Raw genomic sequence first — 17594 nt, 5'->3', positions numbered from 1 at the left:
TAGAATCCAAAGGTAAATACTTCTTTGAAGAAATCAAAGAGTGGCTAGTATTGTGAAACATAAATCTAAATTTGCTTCAAAAGCTCTTGAAAGAGATTTATTATTAGCAAATCTATATGTGGCTCACCTTTACAATAAAATCAACACTGCATGTACTTTATTGGCCTTTGATATAAGTAATTTTATACTAAAATATTAATCAATGAAAGGAAAATGATGTATTTTGGTCAATTTCTTGTTATTCTTCATAAAATGGCTTATTGAGAATAATAGTAATATTTACTGCTCTTACTAAGCAGATTTGCTATTAAACTTGTACTACTTGTTTTGCATGCCTAATTGCTTATCTGTCTGTCATCCATTTATGCATCCCCTCACTTGTATACCTGTATTATTTGATTGATAAGTTCTGAAAGGGCACGTGAAAAATATATTAAATATATTAAACAAATGCAGAAGGAAGGTACAAAATGCAGTCAAAATAAAAAGAATTTAAGTACATTCTTTAAGAATTTTTTAAAGCATGGTAAACAAAACTAAAATAGCTTATTTCTCCTGGAGGTTTTATTAACATAAAATCCTTAAAGCTATCGTCAACTGCTGTATAATACATCACACCTTCAATTAGCTGCTGAATCCTTTCAAGTATTTTTGCTAAAATAATGGGCAATGCATACTCATGTTCTCTATTTGGTATTAAGGTGATGGCAGCAAAAACACAGAACTATCAGAATTGGATGGATGAAAAAAATTGACTCCACCAAAGTGGAGAAAAAAGAATCATTTAAATTAATTAAGACAAAATCTCAAGAAGTCTAAGTCATCTCAGAAAGAAAATCATTGTTATCGTTGAAAGTATGAAGAATGTTTTTTGAAATTTCTTTTCATTTATGAGTTTGAAATAATATAATTAAGAAATAAAATGTTAATTTTCTAAGGATACATCCCTTAAACAAGAAAATAATTCAACGGAAAGTACACAAGAAAATAAAATAGAATATGGTGATGATTTTTAGCTCAAGTCACGTAAAGTAGTTTCATAAATTTTGTAAGACAAAGAAGTAAATAAGTTGTTTTTATGTAATTTCTATTCTAGTTTTCTTTAGACATTATTGGGTGTACTGAAAATTAGGATTTAATATTTGAACTCTTCATGAGATGGTTATTTGGACACGGCTGTCATCATTAGTAAAGAAAGCTGTCTTCTACACGTGTTCACTCAAGTATTTGTGGCACTGCCTGTCGTGATGCTTTTCAATTAAACTAGCAGAATATATTGACCAAGAAAACAACAATATACTTGCCCAGCATTCCCAATTTCTTCTGAATAAAGTGTTCATCATGTAAACTGTATGAAACACAGATGAAAATGACGGCTCTGAAGGCGTATTTTTAATGTCCTGTACAGTTTTCCTTCAAGTTCTGCCTTCATTGTTTACGACTGGCATGCATCAAAAGTACACACATTCATCAGTGTGAGCAGTAAGACCTAGCTATTGGTAAGTGCTATGAAAATAAATGCATAAGATTAAATGGATAATACTTAAATAAATAAGTGAGTGTCTCATGCTCAATCGGTGCATACCAGGTTCTCTGATTTCCTTCCCTAGCTCAGCAAACATCAACTCAGGTATTAACTTACTTATTAATGTTTTTTTGATACTTCATCAAATCAATCAACATGAATCAAAATGGCCACAGAAACAAATTTCTTCCATTTAGAGGAAAAGTTTTATAGAAAATATACCTCTTCTGCTCATATATAATCCTATTATTAAACTTAAGTCTCTTCAACAAGTTGATAAATTCTAATAACTTTTACTTTCTTGTGTAAGATAAAAGGAGAATGTTTTTCAAAGATATTTCAGGTCAAATTGTCTTATGTTGTAATAAAGTTTCCATTATATATGCTTAGTAGTAAAAACATAGTAAATTCTAATTCTGTTCTCTGAATCTAAATAGCTGGAAAGAAAAACAGACATACATATACATCAGAGAGACAGGCAGATAAGATAGATTGAGAAGAGAGAGATCTCAGCTGTACTAATTACATATGATTATTTGCAGTCAGCATCCAGGGTCATTTATTATATTTTAAAACATTTTTATATTAAAATAGATATTTAGTAAAGTAACGAATAAAAGAAATGAATAGATGAACAAATAAAGGAAATATTAGAGCTAAACTTATTATCATTTTAAAAACAAGTCAGTGTTCTCGCCTGCATAAATCACAGATCTCCTAAGTCTACCTTACAGATCATGAAGCTTTCCTGTGAATTTCACGGCAATGTGTACAAATGACATTCTTTACAAGAGACATTACTATCAGTTACCTCACTCTTGTCATAACAATTGTTTCATGAGTAATGGCCATTGAAATATATGAGTACTTGGACCTTCTTTTAAGAATGAAAGTCATAGTCCTAAGGCATTATTTTTTGATATAGATATTGAAGTCAGTATTTAATATAATTTATATTTTCAGGCATGATTAGCTAGATATTTCATGTTCTATATGAGAAAATATACCAAATACACTATTGTCATGAATTAAGAAAGGAATCAGAGTTAATGTTTGCAGTGGTTTCTGTGTTTTTTGTTAGGCTTATTATTAATAAATACCTTACAAATATGTCACTACCTATATGAACTTTATTTAGTGTTTATCACCTTGAAAACTATATTTCCAGTGTTATCTCTTGAACTCCTTATTCACCACACATGCAAATGGGTCAGTTTTGTGCTGCGTACTCGTATAATGAAATCCAGTAGTAAAATGTGCCTCAAATGTTTATATAAATTGTTGAGACGTAGTCTACCATTTAAGTCTCCTCAGGTAACCATCCATGGCTCTAGGAAGTGTGCATACTAAGGAAGTATTCTATTTGCTTCTAATGAGAAGAAGTTTTAAGACAGCGTTGTTTCTCCACCCAGCCTGCTGTTATGGTGAATACGTAGAAATAGCCATTCATCTAAACCTTATTATTTAAACCAGGATTTATGTGAGCTCATCCTTAAACACAATAACATTTTGGGGGATGAACAATTTTTTCTTGTTCTATGCTGAATATGCATTTCCTTTGGTTTTGAATGTATCTAAATAAGTAGGCATAAACATTTTGACAGGTAGGTGAATGCATGTTTATATTGAAGTTTCATTATGATTTGAAAAATCCCTAAATACTGCAATACAGACAAAAACTTATTTTGCAAGAACCACCACTAATGATCTAGAAGCTACATGCCCTTAAGTGTTCTCTCTCACTAGAAGGATCTATGCTAGCATATATTAAACAGACATAAATATTGTTGATATCTTGAAGACCAATATTTAAGTAATTTAATTAGCATATATTTATGAAATTTTATTTATGGACAATTCTTTTCAATGTATATAAAACAGCATCAAAATCTCTACATTGTCTTACACAGGAGATTATCTTAGTTGTCTGTGAAGGAATCATTAGCAAATGTCTTATAGTATCTGAAATAACTAAAACATCAAAATTACTATGAAGTTATATGAAATGTACTGAAGATAATCATTTAGAAGTGTAATCCATACATAATACCTTATATTTCTTTTTCATCTATATCAGTGTAAACAAATTTATGTGTATTTGATGTCTATGAGAACATATAAATGTAAATTCAGAGCAGCCAAATCTCAAGTATTATTGCATACTTGAGAATCTATTTTGAAAGTATAATCAAAGTTAAAATTAAGCCAGCATGGATAAGAAATATAAAATCCGTATCAAGTTCTTTAATCTAAAATTGTTTTCCAATTTTAATAATATATAATAATAGGATAATGTTCCTAATTATTAAGATGGTGCATGTCAAATATTCCTTGTTAGTCAAACCCAAATTAGACCAGGTTAGGAAATATCGGTAAAATCAGACTTAGTGTGAAGAGACAAGTTCCCATTTTAAGAAGGTCCATGGGCACTGCCCGTTGTGTCTGTGATAAGGAAAAGCTTTGCAGTTGAGGATCACCGTGAGCTTCACACTTTTCTCTCACAGATTATCAACAATCTAGTCCACTGTGACAAACAGCTGTGCTAGTACCGATAGGCTTATGCAGATGGCTTAAGCTTTACACGTGGGAAGCACTGGAAGGCATCACTCACCTTGCTCAAGTGGTTGACTTTTAGTTGAAGTAGTTTTCATCTTGAGTGCCTCCCTAACAGACATGTCACAGCAGGAGCCTTTGTTAGTGTCTTGGTCACTGTCAGCCTGATCACTGTCCCCGTGCCCACTGTCTCTCAGGCTGGCTCTTTCTGGGTCCTTAAACGTGGAGCTACTGAAATACATATAAAGAAAAAGAGGAGAGAGTGTTGTCTCGACCAGTTTAAACCTGCAGCGTAGTCTCTTGCAAAGCAATTTTGACACAAATGCAAATGGAGAAGCCGAGAAAGTTATTTAATAGGCCTTACCTTTGAACAAACTGCTGCCTGCTGCCCATGTAATTGGGCTCTGCGGGAAAATTGTCTGTCTGTGAACGAGAAGGAAAAAAAAATACGTATAGTTGTACACTGGACAAATCTCCTGCAGAGCAACAAGATTTCCTAGTGGAAAAATGATTAATAATTCAAAAATTCCCTTAATCTTCAGATTTGTACATTTTAATTAAATTGGAAATTGCTGACATGTAATTATGTACTCAGAACAATTAAATGATTCCGGTCCACAAATTACCTGTTAAAGTAAACAATGAACCTGTCATAACTGGCGTTATCCATTAGTACCAGGATGGATAACACTATCTATGTTGTTTCATTACACAGATATTAAGATTGAATATTTGTGGGAGGAGTGGGAAAATGACCTAATTTCTCCATATTAAAAGTGTGCATTATTTAATAACACTCATTTTTATACATAATTGCATCATCTGCTGGGATTCTATGCCCTTCCTGGTATAATATCATGTAAAGTCATCTGCTCCATTAAAAGATAGATGGCCTTTCCACAAAATTTTACTCGGAACAGATACAGCATGTCATGAATGGCTGAATTCATTTTTAATTCATTCTTAAACTACATCCCAACTACAAAACTTAGATGCAAACAATCCCTTGGGAATGACTAGCACTTTCTCGGTCTTTAAGACAGGGTGAAATAAAAAATGTTTAAAGTTACTTAAGTGTTAAGGGTAAAGACATTGAAAAGCCTGTCTTGTCGTTTTTTACTGCTTCCAAACTGACATGGAAGCCTGCCAACAAGAACTGAATTCTCCTTGTATCTTGGAACAGAGTCTTTTGGGAGAAATAGACTGGATCTTTCATAGATTTCCCGATACTGTACATTCACACGCGTTACTTCTTCGTGCAGCTGACTCAGTGACAATGCTTCTCCTGTTTTCTACATTCCTTCATATCACACAGTTAGGTGCTGAGGCAGCGATGGGTTAGTACAAGACCGTCCAGCATACAAGTATCAGACATGCGGAGCATGCAACCCATGAAACAAGAGGGCCAAGGTAAGGCTCAGTGCAGTGAAATATACGATTTCTTTATCAATGAAGCTAGTTAAAAAGAGTAGGGACTTTTCGTTTCCCTTTGTTTTTGTTTTGCTTACTATGCAACAATTGAATTTATTTTCCTATAGGAAGTGTTACTGGGAAAAATTAAAAAGGGTTGAGGAAAATTGATGGAAATATTTTAAAGTTTGTCTGCCTATAATGAGATTATAAAAGAGACTCACAATTTTTCTAATCTGTAACCATCTTATTTTGATGATTATCACAGTGGCCTTTGTAAGCTACATGCAACATTAGGTGAACTGGGTGGATTCATGTTTCACTCTAACTGGACTTAGAGAACAATCAGAGGCCTGTGGTTGTCATCATCTTGTACCTGAATCAGGATTCAGTGGAGCATCTTCACTTTACTCCCATAATGACAAACTAACAGCTTCTAGGAAACTTTTCCTCCCAGTAAAATAAATATGGATAAACTAAAGAGATGGCACAATTTTTACAAATGTACTGCCTGATTCTAAGACTATCCACAAACTTGAGAATAGTATAAACTTCATAAAATAGAGTTTGTTATTTAAGATGGTGAAAATCTGTATCCAGTTAGTTGTTACTGCCAGAAAAAAAAGCAAATATAATAATCTCAAAAGGCTTCAGAATGACAGAGTCCAGTATGTTAAGAATAAAGGAAAAGAGTAAAGTGAAATTGGAAGTTAGTTAGAAAATACTAGTGTAACTATAAATAGGATTATGACTCCAATGGTTTTAATTAGGTGAAACTTAAGTGTGATTCCTGTTTAGTGATACATAGGATAAAGACAGAAAACTTTTCTCTTCTCATCTTAAGGACAGCTTCTGAAAATCCATGCATGTTAGTAAAGTTCATTCTCCCTTTGAATAAAGGATTATAAAAGATTGTGTGTTCATAAATGCATGCATTGGTGCGTGTGAACACAACTCATCTGTACTGTTACCTACAAATGTTTAGAGGAAGGGGGAGAAACAAAAGGAAGGGAGAGAAAATATGATTTGATGAGGGAAAGAACAAGATAAAAAGAAAAAGCAGAGGTAACAAGCAGGAGAAAACTGGAGAAAAGGAAATGAGAAACAAAAGTATGTATGAATGAGGCAAAGGAGAGAGGAAGGGAAAGAAAGACAAGACAGAGAATGCATTGCTTATAATTCCAGAGCTTTAAAAGCTGCAAAATTAGAAGCTTACAATTTTATCAGAGAAAAAGTGCAAATGTTTAGAAATGATGTCTACTTATTCATTAAAGTAACTTGGGAAGGAAGAGACTGTATTAGTTTCTGTGTAATTAGCACAGAGTAGTCATTTGGCTTTTATACAAACATACAACTAATTCACTCTAAAACAACAAGCAGGTTTAATATAGACTGTAAATGCTTGGGGGTGACTGAAAATTCATTTAAAATCGTCTGCCTATAAAATAAAAGTATTTTCCTGTGAAAGAGAAAAAAAGTAAGTCAGAAGTATCATCATCATTAATTAAATTTAGACAGAGACTCTCTTCCAGATAATATAAAATTTGCGTTCCGGTTTATACAGGAATGGCTCTTATCTTTTCAATCTTAGAAGAGACAAAAATGAGCTCAGGACTTTAACTTGACAGCTCTTGAACTCTCCACAGAGCCCGTCAGTATTGTGTCATAACAAAACAGACCTGACGTTAAAAAAAAAAAAAAACGGAATATGACTTGCACTTTTTCTTTTTGTATGGCTATTTTTAGTTTTTGTAACAATAATACTTGGAAATTCTTTACTTTTGGAATAAATAAACAAATCAATACACCTAAGAAATCAAACACTTAGACTGATTAAGTGGGCAGAATATAATATTCATGTACTCACCAAAGTACATGGCATTAACAAATCATGTTTATAAAATGTGCTATGCCTAAGTTAAATCACCTTCTAAGGCATACTTATCCTAGTTGCATTAAGAAGCAGAAATCCTAAATGAAAAACAAAAGAAAAAAGCCTGAAAAGTGTATACAGGAAACTTAATCATGTTGGCCGAAATGAGTAACACTTTATTGTGAAAGAAAATATGTTATGTCATACACCTTAGACGTGAACTTCAAGTTGATCACAAAAGCAGGGAGAAAAGATTTTATGTTATTATAATAAATGGAAATTCTGAAAACCTCAAATAATCAACATCAATTATAAAATTTCTCAGTAAGTGTGAAAAAGTTCCTCCCGTGCATTAATTGGGAATCATGACTGTCTAATATATTAATAAATTAATACTAATCTAATGAATATATGAATCAACATCTATATAATTATATCATAATTAATATGAATGTTTAAAAAGATCAATATATTGCAATAACAGAGAAGATATATTATATGTTGTATTCTTAACATGGATATAATATATGAATATACCTTATGCTTTATAGTCACACACATATAAAATGATGTGAAAGCTTTTCTCCCAGGCAATAAGATTAACTTTCACATCTCCTGGTTATCACTGAACTGAAAGTCCTACCAAATTCAGTAAGGCATGTGACATGAATAAAGTTCATTCAAATTGGAAAACAATAAAATGTTTTCAGGCAATATTATTGTATTTATGTTTAGCTAAGACAGAGTAAAACATTAGACAAACTGAACTCCCTAAAATTAATAAATGACTTGTGTCAGGTGACTTTATTCAAGATTGTCATAAAAACTGATCACTTTTCTTGGTTCTATAATAGATTATTCATAACCAGTTTCACAAACAAAATGTACTTTTAGCACCCTATGATATATACTAACAAAATACATATTTAAAGTATTTGTTTGGTACATGTATGTGGAGCACTAAAAAAAACCGTGATAATATGGCCTCAGAATTAAATGCACAGATGAGACGCTTCTGCAATAGGAACCCTCCTCGTTTATTTATTTTATATATTGTAGATGAGTGTTTTGCCATATACATGCGTGACACAAGTCAGAAGAAAGCAGAGGATTCTGTGAAACTGGAGTTGCAGATGGTTATGAGCCACCATGTGGGAGCTGGAAACTAAAAAAGGGTCCTCTGCAGGAGCAATAACTCACTTAACTACTGAGACTTCTCTCCAGATAACAACTAGCATATTTTTTAATCTAGAAACTTTTATGATTTATAATATTATTTTATAATTCCCTCATGGAGTCTCCTTTTATGTCTTTTTCTCCTTCAGGGTTGAGATTAAGGTGAGGAAAAGAAGATAGAGTCCAAAATTTAAGTAGGGTCTTAGTTTCATTATGCTTTTATATTTTTTAATCTTTACGTTTTTATAAGGTCCTTAGTAAATCCCAGAAATTTTCTCACCTCAAGCATTGATTTTATTACTTGGTTTTGGCTCAATATGATTTTTTCCCATTTACATTAGAACCATGAAATTATGTCCCTAATTCCAGATATTGTTGCTTATAGATTGTTGAAGGCTAGATGATTTTTGTGCAACCTATGATATCAGCTAAGTACTAGTGACAGGTACTTTGATCTGAGAAATGGACTTAGGTTTACAAGCTTTCCATTTGGTTAAGAAAAAAGTGGAAGGTATGAGGCCATCAAGAAAATACCAATAGTTTCCAAATTGCTGGGACAATTAAGTCCTCTCCAAAGGACCCCAAAAATAACCTGCCTTGGTTTTCAAAAATCATCCTTTTAATAAGAAAGAGTAACTCACTGTGGTTAGTATATGCTTATTCTGGCTAACAAAGCATGGGGAATATTGTTTTATATTTGACGAACAAAATGTGATTATAATAACACCAGATTTCTTTCCAGCAATATTTACAAAAATTCTGTGAATGGTGGTGAAAGCTTCCAGCAAAACCCAGTTTCCCAAAACTCACATGATTCTTCCCTCTTCTTTTTGCAGGGGCATATCTCAAGACTAGTATCCTGATTTTTTAAAAATATTGATTACAGATTACAATCAAACAGTGTGCTCTTTGTTTTATTCAACTTAAAACTCTTTTACAGAATACAAGACTAGTTTATAATTTTATCCAAATTCCTTTTCATTATTATTCCCTTCATTGTTATGTTATAAATTGGATTTACAATAATTAAAATATTATATTGGAAATTTTATCATATATTCTTGTATAAAACATGCAGCAATGCACTCCACACAGCATTTGTCTTGTAACACTGTCAAAGTTGCAAATGATAAACTTCAGACATTTACATTAAATATTTTTAAATGCTTACAAGCATATGCTACTAAATTATTTCCAAAAGCAGAGGTCACTTTATAAGGCATTATTCACTTGGAAAATGTTTCCCTTCCTAAGATGACTCTCAGCATTCCATGTTTCAGCTCTGTCTGTTTTCTGCTTAAGGGTTCTGTCCCTTTAGGGCCTTAAGGTGAGTATCTTAGAGCTATTTGATTTGCTGACATTGTTAGATCGATCTTTATGTCTCACACTTGTCTTCTGTCCAAATTAATATGGGCTCTCATCACAGATTTTAGCATTTGACTCAGCAGCTTTTTAAAAGGCACAAACAGAAATACTCTGCACTGAGAATGTTCGCTCAAATAATGTGCAATTGTATAATCATCCACCACAGAGCGAGAAACGATCTCACCAGACAACCTATCCAGATGATGGTACTAGATATGCTCCGGCTGTTATCACTTGCTTCTCACTTACTATACTGCATTATGAAAGTTTGCAGGAGCACGTAGTTCTATGAATTCTTAAGCATCTGTAGCTTCAAGCAAGCAAGCTGAGCATCACTCTAGTTTCTTCTTGTTCTTTCTGACCACTTCTGCTCACCTACAACTACTGATCTTGTCTCCATAATTATATACTATATATAATAGTAACATCTTACAAATGGAATCAAATGGTTTACACTATCAGAGAACTAGGTTTTTTTTTTACTTCAACCTAATTTATTGCATTGGTAGTTCATTTATTATTAAAAAATAATATTTCAGGATAGCAAGATGGCTCAGTTGCTAAAAATGCTTCCTAAAGATTTTTTTCCCCTAAGGAAAAAATTGGAAAAAGGAGGGAACTAGCTCCTACAAGTTGTCACCTTCCCGACACATAAACACAAGCTTGACCATGTATGTGCACACACAACTACACACACACACACACACAGAGACACAAATAAGTGTAATAAATTAAAAACTATTCTATTTTACATACATCTAGTTGTTTATTTCCCTGTATGATATCTGGCTTGATTTTAGTTTGGGAGAAAACGTTCTACAAATATTCACATGCAAATATTTGTAATTATAATATTGAAGAGGGGAAAATCTGGAGGCAAAAATTTGAGGAATTAAAAAATATATTAAATTTTATAAGAAATTGCCATATATTCTCCAGAATAGCTATATATATTTGCAATCTTAAAAGAGTATAAAATATATTGGTTAATTGCTGTTCAACATTTTATATAGTAAAGGAACCATGTAGTAATGCTTAAATTGAATTTAAGTGGAATCTCCTTGTTGCCAATTATAGATGTTACATTTTCATATGCATATAGGTTATGGATAAAATACGATGAATGGAGTTTTCAAATTTTTTATTATCTTTTCATGTGTCTATCCATCTATTTATTTATTTGGGATTTTTTGAGAAATGGTTTCTCTGTAGCTTCAAAGTCTGTCCTGGAACTAGCTCTTGTAGACCAGGCTGGTCTTGAACTCAAAGAGATCCACCTGCCTCTTCCTCCCGAGTGCTGGGTTAAAGGTGTATGACACCACCGCCTGGCCTGGTCATTTAATTTTGAGAGTTCATTGTAATATAAGTATCCCCCACGTCAGTGGCCTGTCTTTAAATCTCATCAAGTGTCGTTAGCAAAACTAACAATTATAATTTAACAAAGTTCTTTTCTAACTTCTCTGGACCTTGCTTTTTAGTAATGTCTGAAAGTTCTGCTTAAAAACAATAAAGATATTTTTGTTTTTTTCTTCCGGACTTTTATAGTTCCAGGCTTTATGCAAAGATCTGTGATTCATTCTCTGTCTCTCTCTCTTTCTGTGTTTGTGTGTGCATGTGCATGTGTATGTGTGTGTAAAAATTATGAAGTGTTGATCAAGGCCTATTTCCACTGATGTGCTATTGAATAGGCATTGCATTTTTGTCAAAAATCAATTTGCCATATTTGTGCAGGCTGACTTTTGTGCTGCAGTCTCTTTTGGTCCATTGATCTCTGTTTCCGTTCTTGGGATAAAGCTGCAGTGTCCTTATTAGTATAGTTTCAATACAGCAGTGGGACTTCATCTTGAGATTTCTTTTCCGAAATTGTTTTCGCTCATCTAGTTCAAGTGTGTTTCCATACAGATTTAAGAATTACCATGCTTGTATCTACAGGGACTCCTTTTACAAATTGAATGGAATTAGGTTTTACTTATTGATTACTTGGGGGAGATTGACATCTCTACTGACTTCTGTGTTCTGATAAATACACATGAGCTGACTGTCCATTTAGACTCTGGATACAGAAAATGAAATCTAAGTGAAAAAAAGTAGGTCTTTCACTCTGTGTAAACACGATAAAGAAATCAACCTATGTCACAAACTAATTGGGAGTTGAGGCAACATATCATACGTTTGCTGCAAGCCAGTGGCTCTCTACACACGACTAAATCCCGCTGGAGGTGCGGTGAAATTTAGATGCTCAGGATTCAGTCACAAGGGAGCGAAAGTTTGAAAAATTCCTTTGAATGGGGGACACGAGGTGGATTGTACACATTGATGCCAAGGGTTTGAAAACAAAACAAGTTGAATGCTTCCTGTAATACAAAGGCACTGCTTCCCACACTGCTAACAAGCATTCTTTTTGCAGCAGACTAAACACCAGGGAGCCTTAAGAGGGAAATAATTCATTTTCACTCTTTTCATACAGACTTTCCTTCTGATAGCTTTGCCTTCGACAGAATATATGGTGCAGTTCTTTCTACATTGCTGAAGCAGGCAACAGCATTTTAAGCCACTACTTATAAAGTTATCTGACAGCACCCATGGCTTTGGAATTTCTAAAGTGCAGGAGGTATGGCAATAACTACATTTATCAGTAGTTTTCAGAATAATACATTTTACACAAATATGGTATGGTAGACATTTGTGCTTTCTTACTAAAGGGGTAATAAAACACTGGATACGTTTACCATGCTAAGCAAAAGCCTGTGTTCTTTAAAGTAAGAAAACAGGAATGATTTAACCCTGTAAAAGAATTTTGCATCTACTGCTCAGTGAGGATGACTTAGCCTAGTTTAAGGTAATATGGTGCTGTGTTAAAACCCTCTGCAAATGTTAACTGTTCTATAAATGACACTGATAACTTTAATAATTTAGGTGCCAGAATTTAATTATGCAATTTATAAACCTTTAAGAAGATCATCCTTGACAAGAGTAAAATTGAGATACTGGAAAGGTAAGATGAGTGCTATTTTGTTATCTAAAGAAAGATACAGCGCAGAGAATGTAACTCATTCCCTTTACAGGTTTGCTGATTTGAGTCCTGAAAGGCTAGGAGTGCTTCTTCCTTGGCAGTGGTATAGCATTTGCTGTTACTGGCTGTCTTATGGAAGAAACAAAACCAGACTTAATGGTTCCTCGTCTAGCACCCTCCCTCCTCCATTCAATACACTCTAAAGGCCTTCTTCTTCCCTTGTGATTGCAGTCCAGGTGACAGGGGAAGTTCAGCATCCACTCGAATCTGCCTTTTGTTATTGCTCAGTCTCTAGAGACTGGCTTCTTCCCTGCCTGCGTTCTTTCCATCTCTGTAAAGAGAACGTAAGGGTGCTTTCCTCTAGAAGTCACACATAAACTGGGTTCTCTACAACTGAGCCTGCAGGACTAAGCACTCAAACATTGTATGCGGCCAGTAGAAAGGTATTGTAATTCTGAAAAAGCTTCTTTCAGTGGCATCGAGGCATGTAGAGACAGGAAAAGTGAAGGTGATAAATAGGTCATATTATTTTACTTATCACCTCTATGAATGTTAAATCTTTTGATAGATAAGCATTCCCTTAAAATCAGAATTAGTTAATTTTAATGTATTTGGCCAGACACATTTTTATGAGCTGAATTAGAGATTCAAACCAGTTTTTAGTCATCTAATTCACTTAGGAAATGTGAAGATGCTTGTAAACCCTATGACACTGAGTATGAGTGTCTGTTTTCTGAAGTATTTTTTCTACATTTGGCAGTGGTGGGTTAGGAGTGCTCGGTCTCATGTTAGGATCTATGAAACAGTATTATTGGGTGTTTATTATTCATTCATCTCAATTGCCAGAGTAGACACACTGGAGTTATTGTCCACATTCATTTTAAACAGAGAAACTGCTGCTAAGGGACTGCCAGGGAGTCGCCTGTCATCTACCCAATTCATTTCCAAGCAGTGACACTTGGCAGAGACTTGCCATGACTCTCCAGCTCTATGCTGTCTCTCCCAGATAAGGATGGGAAATAATGAGCCATCTCAATATTTTTAGAAATAAGCTAATGAGAAATTAATGTAACTTGCCTTAAAGGTCTTTTAAAAATACTGCTATACACTAAGGAAAATAGTACTATTATCATCCTTAAAAAGTGCCTCTGCCTTTGTCTTTCCACGCTTTCATGTTAAAGTGTTTTCATGTATTGAATGCATATATAGATATATACAAAATTCTAATAACTAGATTGTTTCCCTCTGACTAGTAATTTAAAAGGCCATTTATTATCAAAACTCAAATGCATGTATTAGGCTTAACCATGTGATTGCCTACCAAAATTATACTGAAACAAATTGTCAGCATGGGCAATTCTAAGCACTTACCTTAGAAATACAAATCAAGTTTAAAACATAAGGTTTAACCAGTAATTATATAAAATTCCCAAGCAAAAATATAATTAAAAAGGAGAGCAGATTTTATCTGCTTATTTCGTCATGATACCAAAGGTAAAAGAGTTAAGAATGTAATATAGTTCAGTCGTCTTATGAAACAGGATATTAAATAATCAGTCAAGAGATAATGTCAATTATTGTTCTGATAAGGGTGCATTTTGTAACTGAGAGAAAAAAGTAAATGGGAGAATTCTTTTTCTGTGTAATTTTGTATCATCAACTCATGTTTCATCAACTCATGTTGTCACCATTATAGGTGAATTCCAATTCTTATTTAAGTAAGTAAGTAAATAAATAAATAAATAAATAAATAAATAAAAGAGAGGGAATTCAATGTGAAATTAATACATGGATTTCTGTTTATTTTTCTTTGTCTAACTCTGCATATGCATAGGGAATTAATTATTGATAGGTATAAACAAGTTAGCCAACTCATCAACTGTCAATGCATTTTACCACGGTTAGTAAATACTTATGAGTAATATATAGTCCTCAACTTTTTTATGGATTTCAAAGATAATTTTTCTGTGAAGCAAAAACAAGTCCCACAAGAGATGCAGAATTTTGAATTTTCAAAGTGTTGATCCATTAGAATGAATTTCTGGTTCAAGATAAGAGTGATTTAAGACCAAATAGAAGAATATGGAGATAAAATATACAAGCAATGGTGGACTTTTGTTTAGGAAGGAGTCTACAAAACAAGGAATATTTCCATATTTGCAGACATTACTAAGTGTTCATAGGATATTACTAGGATATAATATCCTGGGGTTAATAGGATATCATTTTTCTATTAACTATACTAGTAAGTATAAAATTCATTATGTATGATTCAAAAGGAACTGTCTCCTCTAGTTAGGGAGTCATAATGAAATTAAAATCAAGTTTTCTGCTAATAATGATATTGTTAAGAAAAAAATTGAATAGAAGTATCTTGCTTTTTATCACCCTGTCATTTAAATATCCAGTCCTAAGAGTGTGCAGATTTTACTTTGCCTGGTTATTTTTTTCCAAGAAATTTCTTCCTCCAAGTGAGGAACTGTCCTGATATGATAATTACTTACTAAAACAGTTGCTCAGATCATTGATACTCTGGCATAGAATTTTAACCTGCTACTTTCACTTTGTTGAAACAGTTGAAACCTGTTCAGAATTAACATGGCTTAAATTATTTACAGATACACAACTTCAAACCGAACAAACAACTAAAAACATCAAGATTGCTGAGTCATTGGTGCCTTACAATAGCCTTTAACCCATGGCTCTTTGTGCTTTTAAAAGCAAAATTGTATCAGAATACTGCCATGTCCATGTAATCCCAAGATGCCTATGGCTACCTTTATGCTTCAGTAATACAACAGAGTCATGGCAAGAGACTGCTTTAATCACATACCCTAAATGGTTAATCATCTAGCCTTCAGGAAAAAAAATATGTTTTAGATATATCTCAATTCTTAGATAATTGAAGTATTTAGCATATCTTTCTGTACTTAAAAATGGTATGAAATGTTGATGTTTGCACTATTTTAGTTAGGTTATAGCCAAGAAAAACAAAAATAATAACTTTTTTCTCTCTAGGATATAGATGTTCCTCATCGTGTGTACATTTGAAAAGCACCTGACTGAAAGAACTGCTTATATTTTTAAAGTGGAAGCCAGGGTTTGCTGATCTGTTGCATGTTTCTGTTCAATTCTGAAGTACTTAAAACCATACAAATAGTACCACCATGGGAACACCTGAAAATAAAATGCACCTAGACACACCAGGCTTCCTGAAGTATGTTACAAATTCCTCTAGAGAACTCTTATGATAAGTGTAAGTAACTGGGCTTTTGTGTCTCTTCCCCCAGTGACACGGCTCTCAGCTCTGTTACTTCAAAGGGTGCACTGTCTCACATCCATGGTGTGTTCTTTTGATGCTATACTTCCTCCCCTGCTTGACAAGGTGATCATACCACGGTACAGCAACCCCCTCCAAGTCCAATATTTCCACTCATCCTCACCTGGAGTAACAATAAGGATACTATCCTTGCTTTTTTATAGTGGAAAATGCTTTCTGTGGAGTTGACTGAAGCCACTATAAGTAAATGTGAATTAAATTTCTTTTAATTCCTCATGTCATACATGACTCATCTGACTTTTATGTGTACTAAACTTACTATTCTCTTTTGCTCTTTTATATTTATCATGTTTATTTGTATTTTATGATTCTTCTCCGGTTGATAACTGTTGGTCAAGCGTCTCTTCTTTTCCAATACCAGGCTACGCAGTATCAAATGACTTTGCTCCTATAATGATTATGCTTTGAATGACCATGTATAAAAATGTCACTTTGGATAAGACTGAAAGAACAATAAGCAATTCTGTGAGTAAATATGACAAGCACAGACTGATTCTGGAGTTTCCAATTTGAAGCTACTTCTACTATACAAGGCAAGCTAGAGAAAGAAGCCATGGCCCTGTGCTCTCCACCAGTTCTGGAAATGTTCAATGTACTGTGTGTAAATGATGTAAAGAATTTTCCTCCAAATTGATCTGAGGCTCAGGGGTTCACTTGAGTTAGCACCAGTTATCCACACTGTATTGTATTCTGATCATATATGCTCTTGAAAATAATACGCTAAATAGCATAAGAATACTGATTCTTACATCAGAGGAACTTCCTGGATACATGTGGATAAAACCTCCAAACTTCAATTTATAAATAAGAAAGGCCATATGGATGACTTCAAATGCAATCTTATTTTTAAATTTGATTTTTAAGTGAATGTGTATCCATGGGTTTGTGCAAGTGTGTGTATGCCTGTGTGTTAAAGTCAGTATGCTAAGTGTCTTGCTCAATAACTCTCCACATTGTATTTTCAGAGAAGTTCATTCACTGTACCTGAAGCTCCCTGATTCATCTAGGTTTGAGTGGCCAACAATCACCATCACCTCTCCTTTGTCTGTCTAAATAGAGCTGGGAATGCAGGTACCATTAAGTGTCACATGTGGCATTATACCTGGGTAGCAGGGATGTACACTAAGGTCTGCATGCTTGATCAGAAAGCAGTTTATCCACTGAGAAATTTTCTAGTTCTTGTAGTAATACTTTTAATATTCACTGTTTTATAATTCTTTCGCAGAAGTGTCTGTTTTGACATGTTGTGAACCTTCTATCCCCTCAAGGCCTCCTTGTTTAAAGAACAGAAAATAGTTTATTAAGAAAACTTACATATTTTATTTCCCTTCAAAATTTA

The 17594-nt window shown here is 33.6% G+C and overlaps 1 protein-coding gene across 3 annotated transcripts in view; it reads right to left on the bottom strand.

Moving 5' to 3' along the window:
* Pcdh17 (protocadherin 17) overlaps positions 1-17594 on the bottom strand; it is a 93681-nt gene that overhangs the window by 55262 nt on the left and 20825 nt on the right. For 2 of the 3 annotated variants that reach the window (XM_075950241.1, XM_075950239.1), the window contains 2 exons: positions 4443-4501; positions 4137-4309 (listed from right to left, as the gene is read on the bottom strand). In XM_075950241.1, the coding sequence (XP_075806356.1) occupies positions 4137-4309; positions 4443-4501 (232 nt within the window). The remainder of the gene's footprint in view (positions 1-4136; positions 4310-4442; positions 4502-17594) is intronic. The other variant, XM_075950240.1, reaches the window with a different exon arrangement.

Source organism: Microtus pennsylvanicus, chromosome 15 (genome assembly GCF_037038515.1).
Source record: "Microtus pennsylvanicus isolate mMicPen1 chromosome 15, mMicPen1.hap1, whole genome shotgun sequence".
Classification (NCBI taxonomy): Eukaryota; Metazoa; Chordata; class Mammalia; order Rodentia; family Cricetidae; genus Microtus; species Microtus pennsylvanicus.
The sequence above is the reverse complement of the archived record's forward strand: the minus strand, read 5'-3'. Positions and strand labels throughout refer to the sequence as shown.